The following is a 7,547-nucleotide window of genomic DNA, read 5'->3' as shown; positions in this document are numbered from 1 at the left end:
GCCGCGGTCCGGGAGGATCCCACATGCCGCGGAGCGGCTGGGCCCGTGAGCCATGGCCGCTGAGTCTGTGCGTCTGGAGCCTGTGCTCCGCAATGGGAGAGGCCACAGCAGTGAGAGGCCCGCGTACCGCAAAAAAAAAAAAAAAAAAAAAGATTTAGTTGCTAATCGCTGGCAGGATAGTAACAAAAAGTTGCCAAGTTCCTGCAGCTGTGATCTCTTGATCTGTATGGTTCCTAACTCCCGCTGAGAGAAACCTTTGTAAAGGAAAGGATCCTGGTGGCAAATATTGAGGCACAAATGAGGTGGGGGGTGTCCCTTTGTTTCCAATAAGAGCCATGAGGAGCCAAGGGGCACCCCACCCCCACCTGGGCCTCAATATAAACCCCTGGGACCCTTTCCTTTTTGCTTTCTCTCCCTATCATTGGTGCCTGGGTAACCTAAGGGCCTCTGGTTCTCTGCCCCTCTGCTGTGTCTTGGAGCTATCTCTTCTGGGTCCCTGCTCACAGGGTTTGCCTGTGGCCAGACAGAAGGTTACTGGGGTTAGTACTTCCTCTGTGGGGTTCCCACAAGTCCTGCTAGGAAAAGCGTGTGTTGGTCTGAGTTCACTCCTGCTGCAGACAACAGCCACAGGAAGAGAACTTTTCTAGCTCCCACGGGCAAGGGATGGCATGCGGGGTGTCTGAAATTCTGGGGCTCAGGCCTCCAGGTTTAAATAGTTTCCAAGTAATCTGGCAAGCTCGGGCGCCCCCCTGTGGTTCTGAGTGGAATGTGTCCAATCGACCTTGGGGGAAGGTGATCGGCGTGGTGCGGGGAACATCCTCTGTTGTCTTGCTCCTCAAAGTCAGGTCTGGTCCACCCACCAGCAGCATTAGCATCTCAGGTCTCACTCCACACCTACTGCATCAGAATCTGCACTCTTAACAAGACTTGCGTATTAAAGTTTGAAAGACACTGCTCTGGCAGCCCCCAGGACGGCCCTAAGAAAAAAAAGAAAAGCCCTTCTTTTCTCACTCCATAAGGAGATGCTGAGTCCACCACACACCATGCAGCCCCCAGGTAATGTTGCCTCCCCTAAGGGACTAGAGAAATGGAATAGGCCACCCATTTCCATACTCCTAACCACTTCCCAAGGAGCTTTTCCCACACCGACATCCTTGGTTCCCCCTTGGTCTCTGGATTCACCTGTTCAAATCCAGACAGCTGGGCTGAGTGCCGTGAGCTTTACGTGACTCAGTCCTCTCCTCCCAGAGCTCATAACGTATCTTTTAGAGCTGTTTTGGTAAAGCACATGGCATGTACAGCAGAAGGTCTGAGCGGTGTACTGTTCTGCTCTCCTTCCTAGGGCAACCGAACCCCTGTGGTAGAGGAAATGGCTCAGTTACATAAGCACCCATTATGGGGTTACCCCAAGAGTGCTGATCTAATTCTCTGGTTTCCCCAACATTTCTGCACCATGCCTCCTTCAGACTGCTTCTGTAAACCATCTGGCTCTAAGTTAAATATTCTCTGGGGAGCTTAGATTTCCCCAAAGCTATATATCTTCTTGCATGGAGTCTGGATTCCACTTAGGGGTCAGCAATAAAAAGACTGTTGAGGGGCTTCCCTGGTGGCGCAGTGGTTGCGCGTCCGCCTGCCGATGCAGGGGACACGGGTTCGTGCCGCGGTCCGGGAGGATCCCACATGCCGCGGAGCGGCTTTATTTTACATAAAGCTCACCTGGGGTGCTTGTTTAAAATGCAAATTGCTGGGCTTCCCTGGTGGCGCAGTGGTTGAGAGTCCGCCTGCCGAGGCAGGGGACACGGGTTTGTGCCCTGGTCCGGGAGGATCCCACATGACGAGGAGCGGCTGGGCCCGTGAGCCATGGCCGCTGGGCCGGCGCGCCCGGAGCCTGCGCTCCGCAACGGGAGAGGCCACGGCAGGGGGAGGCCCGCATACCACAAAAAAAAAAAAAAAAAAAAAAAAGACTGTTGAATTAAAGATCAGGTGCCCCGGTACTTCCTTCTCTGCCCCTGTGACCTCAGGAGAGTTGCAAACAGGTGTGTTCATACCTGACCTTCTTTCAGGGTTAGATGGGATGCCTGGAGACAGTGTGTGCCTGGAAACTTTGGTAACTATGAAGCACTTTTGATAATTCTAAAGCTTTTTTTTTTTTTTTTTCTTAAATATAAGAATTGCTACCATAACTTTAAAAGATAACCTTCAGATGGAACTCCAGTGTCTTTATAACGCTCTCAAAGGCTGGAAAGAAGGTGAACTCCGACAGTTGAGATGTGCTCGGGGAGCATAGCATGGTTCAATGTGGGAGCGTTCATGTTTCTAGAAGCTCAAGGAGGTGGTGTAAGTGTGTGTCATTGTGGGGGACAGGGAGCGCTCCCCACAGACTGAAACTGTTGCAGTGGAGTGTGTGAAAGTGGTGAGGCTAATGTGTCCAGTGTGCGTGAGTGTGGCTCAGCTCCTACTGAGTTGAGAGGCCTGGGTTCTGGTTTGGTGGCCTTGAACCCATCCCTCAGACCATCCTGAGCCTCAGCCTCCTCATTTTTAAGTGACAGACTTGGGCTGATTGATTTCTAAATTCTCTCCTGGCTCCGTCACGCTGAGCTTCCAGCTTGAGCACGGGGGGGCCTTTGGCTACTGGTTTTACTGTCGAATTTCATTTCTGGGTCTCTGTACCTGACTTGCTGCTCACCGAAGTGCTGGAGTTTGGCTTTTTGGAATTCTCTCCTTACTCGCTGAAAATGCAGGGGGCTTGAGCGCGAAACTCGCTCAGCAAAAAGAAAACACACACACACATACACACAGAGCAAGAAACCGCAGGGCTTATCAGCCTGTCGTCATCGAGCAGACGAGAATAGTGCAGAACTCTAGGCAGAGAGGAAATGAACTTGAGAGCAGGGGGAACATAGGGCAGAGAGGAGAGAAAGAGGGCGGGAGTGGAAGCCGAGGGCTGAAGCTCAGGGGCCCAGGATGATGGGAAGATGGAGGACGTGGCCGTGAAGCAGGGCTTCCTGTACCTTCAGCAGCAGCAGACTTTTGGGAAGGTAGGAAGAGCACGGCGGGGCTGGGGCTGAGCTGAGGGGCTGCGGGGCTACTAGAGGCTTCCCCGGGGAGGAGAGGAGGCCCCGGAATGTTCCACAACCCTTATGGGATGGTGGAGACTGTGCCATCTACCACATTGGGCCCAGAGTACAAGCTTGGGAGGGCTCTTTCCTGAGCAGCTGCCTGCCTCTGCAAGCTGGCTCCAAACTGTGCTCTTTGCTGACAGCCGTGGCCCCGGGAGGAGGGGGAAAAAGAGGGCTCTGACTCTGCTTTTCTTGCCTTTCTTGCTCTGTGGCGACGTCTTCTCACCGGGACACCTTGGGAGGGAATGGAAGGCACAGTGGAGGGGATGTTTCAGGGTTGCCGTGGAGGTTCCTTCCTCCTTTCCTGCCCCAGTGGGGTACGTTTGGCTGCTATTGAACTTGAACTGGGGTCTCTGGGAGCCAAGGCCCCATTGTGTCCAAACTCCTTTTCCTTCTTTGGCCTCCTTGAATGAGGACGTCTTCCTTCCCTCAGCGGACACACCCTGGGGTTCCTCTCTCTGTCTCTTTCATGGCCTAACTTGGCAGAGGATGAGGCGGGGAGGTTCAGGAGGGTCAGCTGAGGTTCCGGGGGACAGGGCCTTCTATGGGGCCTCACACAGAATGAGAAGCATGCTCCCCAGTCTGGGCCCTTGGGCTGCCCTCCTCACCCCTCTGGGTTCCGGGACTCACCGGTTTTCTGCCTCTTGACTTGGATCCCCTGGGTTGGGGCTGCCCGGCCTCCCTGCAGTTGCCTCCACGGGGCTCACTCCTGTGCCTTTTTTGCCTTTGGCTTCCTCTCTGCTGTCACTGTAGGCCTCTTACTGGGTTGCTGGGGGTGCATCTCCAGTGCTTTCTAACTACTAAGGCCTCTGTTAGGCTCTCTGCCTCCTTGGGTCTCCCCCGATCTTCATCTCTGTCTCCCCCGGGTCCTACTCTCCCCCTGGTCACCATCTCTCCGTCTCCCCACCTGCCACGCGTCTGGGGACAGAAATGGCGCCGGTTCGGGGCGGCGCTGTACGGAGGGTCGGGCTGCGCCCTGGCCCGGCTGGAGCTCCAGGAGGGCCCGGAGAAGCCTCGCCGGGGAGAGGCCCCCCGGAGGGTGATCCGCCTCAGTGACTGCCTGCGGGTGGCTGAGGCCGGAGGGGAGACCAGCAGCCCCCGGGATACCAGCACCTTCTTCCTGGAGACTACGGAGCGCCTGTACGTGCTGGCGGCCCCCACTGCAGAGCGGGGTGACTGGATACAGGCCATCTGCCTCCTGGCCTTCCCCGTGAGTCGCCCAGGGCTGTAGAAAGGGCATGGGGCACTGGATGCTTGTCGTGGGCAGATGTGAGAGCCAAGGTCAGGATGCTGGAGGTGGTTCTTTGGTGGCGGTGAGGGATCCCAGTTCAGAATAAAGACAGGGCATTAGGCTGAGTGTGTTTTGAAAGAAAGCTTGCGGTGGCCAGTGGTGGGGCTTGGGATTGGCCATGGTGGTGAGTCTTGGGCCTTCTCCCCAGGGAAAGAGGAAGGAGCTGGAGGGGAAGGGCGGCCGGCCCCGCATGGAGGAGAATGAATTGTACAGCAGTGTGACCACAGGTGAAGGGCCTGCCTCTACTCCCTGGGTGCTCTCTCCAGGGCGTGGTGGGGAGAAGGTGAGGGCTGGCCGGCTGCCGGCTCAGTCTTCCTGCCTTGTGGTTGCCCCCGGGCCCACCAGCCCCCTCATCAGTCTCTCCGCATCGCTTCCGGCACAGCCCAAGGTCGGAGAGGCTGGCCTGCCTTAAATGTCAGCCCTGCACCCTTGGCCTGCTCCCTCTTGTCCAGGCCCTACTGGTGGGAAAGGGCCCGGCTGAGGGGTCCAGGTGAAGGTGGGGCTCTTGAACTCTCCCTTGTTGGCACCCGAGCAATTGTCTGTGAAAAGAATGGTTTTCTTTCTGTGGATTTGAGCTGTCCTGCAGCAAGGGAGCTTTTTGCTGACCAGGCAAGGCCCCTCCTGCTATCTGTCTAGCCCTCGGGGTGGGCGCGTGGGGAGAGCAGGTGGACACGGGGTGGGGGGCACCTGATGGCATGGGCAGGGGCTGGGTAGGCTGAGAGCTGGGAGGGCAGGGTCAGCTGCATCTGCAGCTGCAACAGGGATTGGGGAGGCAGCTGGCTTGGGGCAAGAGGTGAGATGAAGACAAGGCTGTGGCTCTGGTGAGAGGGGCAGGAAGGATGTGGGCACGGGCTCGGGGTGCGTGTGGCTAGGGCTTGATGCCTCCTGAGGGAGGGGGTGGAGGTTCCTGGCATTTTAGGGAGTCTGACCTGGCGCAGGGCACCTCAGCCTTCAGGATGCAGGCTGCAGGGTCATGGGGCCGTGGATAATACTTTTTCTGGAGACCCGGCATGCTATGTAAAGCAGGGCAGAGTTGAGACAGGTTGGCTGCTTCCCATGAACTGCCTCCTTTTCTCCCCTCTCCTCGCCAGGGACCCCCCGCAAGGAGTTTGCTGTGACCATGAGACCCACAGAAGCCAGTGAGAGGTGCCGGCTCTGGGGATCTTACACCCTCCGGGCCGGGGAGAGTGCCCTGGAGCTGTGGGGCGGCCCTGAGTCGGGCACCCAGCTGTGTGAATGGCCCTACAGGTTCCTGCGGCGCTTTGGGCGGGACAAGGTGAGCAGGGGCTGCCGCGGGCAGGTGAGAGGAAAGATGAGCTGTGAGAGAGAAGAGAGTGTCAGGGAGAAGGCGAAGAGGCCCTCAAAGGAAGGGAGCATGGAGGAGGAAGAAACGACGAGATAAAGGCCGGCAGAAGAGAAACAGCGCGGCCCAGGGGCTGGAGGAGAGAAGCAGGCAGGGAGAAATGGTGGTCGAGGTGGGGGAGAAGGAAAGGAGAGGAAGAGGTGGGGAGAGGTGGGAGGGTGGAGAGTGGCAGGCGTGGTGGAGGATGAACTCTACATCAAGCTTCATACTCGGATGGATGGGAGGAAGAAGGAGAAAAGATGAGAGAGGGCTTTGCTCGTAAGCAAAAGCATGGAGGGAGGGAGGGGAAGCGGCTTGGGGAGAGGTTGGAGGTGACAGGTTTGCGGTAGGGAGCTGGGTCCAGGAGCAGCAAGCAGCCCCGCCCAGCGGCCTGCCAGTCATCGGCGGCTTTCTTCTCCACCCAGGTAACCTTTTCCTTTGAGGCAGGCCGGCGCTGCATCTCAGGGGAGGGCAACTTTGAGTTTGAAACCCGGCAAGGCAATGAGATCTTCCAGGCCTTGGAAGAGGCCATCTCTGCCCAGAAGAACGCCTCCCCTCCTGGGCCCCCAGCGCAGCCAGTCCCCGCCCCTGCGGTGCTGCCCCGGCCGGAGAGCCCCTACTCCCAACCCCACGACTCACTCCCACCACTATCGCCCACCGCCCGGGTTCCCGCCCCCCGGCTGCAGCGGGGCCCAGAGGGGGAGTACGCGGTGCCCTTCGATGCAGTGGCACGGAGCCTGGGGAAGAGCTTGAGGGGCATCCTGGCTGTCCCTCCCCGGGCCCTGGCCGACCCTCTGTACGACAGCATTGAGGGGCAGCCGCCCTCCCGACACGACCACATATACGATGAGCCTGAGGGGTTGGCCGCCCTGTCCCTGTATGACAGCCCGCAGGAGCTCCGGGGTGAGGCCTGGAGCGGGCAAGCCGCAGCTGACAGGGACCCCAGCGGCCTCCAGCATGTCTACCCAGCGGGACGGGACTTTGCTGCCTCTGGCTGGCCACAGGGGACCGAGTATGACAATGTCATGGTACTTAAGAAAGGCCCAAAGTGATGGAGGGTGGAGGAGATGTGGACTCCATCAACTGCCAGCGCTGAAGTGGTCCTGTGCATGCTGGGCCGGGCTTAGAGGCTGGTGAGAAGGAGCCGGGGGGCAGGTGGGCCTCCCCTTCTAGCTTCTGCTGGCGACTCCTCCTGGCCACCGCATCCCAGGAACCTCCCTCCGCTCTTTCCAGAACCCTAGGCTTGGCCGCCTTAGTCTGGCCTGAGGAATTGTTCCTCCCAGGGCCAGCTGGGTGAGTCACCATCCCAAAGCAGGAAGAGTGCCCTGAAGAGACCCACACTTCTCCTACCCCTTTTCCACTTCCTCTTCCCCCGCCCCCCACCGGCCTAAATGGAACCTCCAGATTTAGGGCAGAGGACAAAAGGATGTCAGCAAGTCGCCCTGGTTCCTTGGCTTGTGCAGGCCACCTGCCTGCTGGTGTCCCCTTCAGGGGACAGCCGTGGCTCCGGGCAGCCTGGAGGACGGCTGCAGCTTCCTGCAGGTTTTGGACTTCTCTGTGGCATAAACATTTCTGAAATATTTCTGTGCGGCATGAGTGTACGAGGCGGGGATGGGACAGGCACAGCCCTGCTGGGGGTGAATGCTTCGACCCGCCACCACTGACACCTCCTCTCCCAGCAGCAAGGTCCTCTCTGGGCCTAAGCTCCATCGTAAGCGTCATCTATTCACAGAAGTAGAAGTCTGTGCAAGTCAGGGCGCCCCATCTCTAACCCTTTCCTAGGGTAGGGTCAACA

The 7,547-nt window shown here is 58.2% G+C and overlaps 1 protein-coding gene across 2 annotated transcripts; it reads left to right on the top strand.

Annotated features, from left to right (window-relative positions):
• The first annotated feature begins 2,895 nt into the window (after positions 1-2,895).
• DOK2 (docking protein 2) lies at positions 2,896-7,330 on the top strand. Of its 2 annotated transcripts, XM_007126286.2 has the most exons (5): positions 2,896-3,038; positions 4,048-4,329; positions 4,559-4,637; positions 5,502-5,686; positions 6,178-7,330. In XM_007126286.2, the coding sequence occupies exons 1-5, from the start codon at positions 2,976-2,978 to the stop codon at positions 6,802-6,804; spliced, it is 1,236 nt and encodes a 411-aa protein (XP_007126348.1). In that variant the 5' UTR covers positions 2,896-2,975; the 3' UTR covers positions 6,805-7,330. The 2 variants fall into 2 exon arrangements, with proteins under 2 accessions (XP_007126348.1, XP_054942926.1); XM_055086951.1 differs by lacking the exon at positions 4,048-4,329 and having other exon boundaries at positions 2,976-3,038; positions 6,178-6,804.
• The last annotated feature ends 217 nt before the right edge of the window (positions 7,331-7,547 follow it).

The sequence above is a fragment of the Physeter macrocephalus genome, chromosome 9 (assembly GCF_002837175.3).
Source record: "Physeter macrocephalus isolate SW-GA chromosome 9, ASM283717v5, whole genome shotgun sequence".
Lineage (NCBI taxonomy): Eukaryota > Metazoa > Chordata > Mammalia > Artiodactyla > Physeteridae > Physeter > Physeter macrocephalus.
The sequence above is the reverse complement of the archived record's forward strand: the minus strand, read 5'-3'. Positions and strand labels throughout refer to the sequence as shown.

What these genes read in the sequence shown, in the direction of transcription:
- DOK2 (XM_007126286.2), top strand. Translation starts at nt 2,976, where the DNA reads ATGGAGGACGTGGCCGTGAAGCAGGGCTTCCTGTACCTTCAGCAGCAG. An exon ending in AGCAGCAGACTTTTGGGAAG is followed by an intron (nt 3,039 to 4,047) that starts GTAGGAAGAGCA and finishes GTCTGGGGACAG; the next exon opens with AAATGGCGCCGGTTCGGGGC. An exon ending in GTACAGCAGTGTGACCACAG is followed by an intron (nt 4,638 to 5,501) that starts GTGAAGGGCCTG and finishes TCTCCTCGCCAG; the next exon opens with GGACCCCCCGCAAGGAGTTT.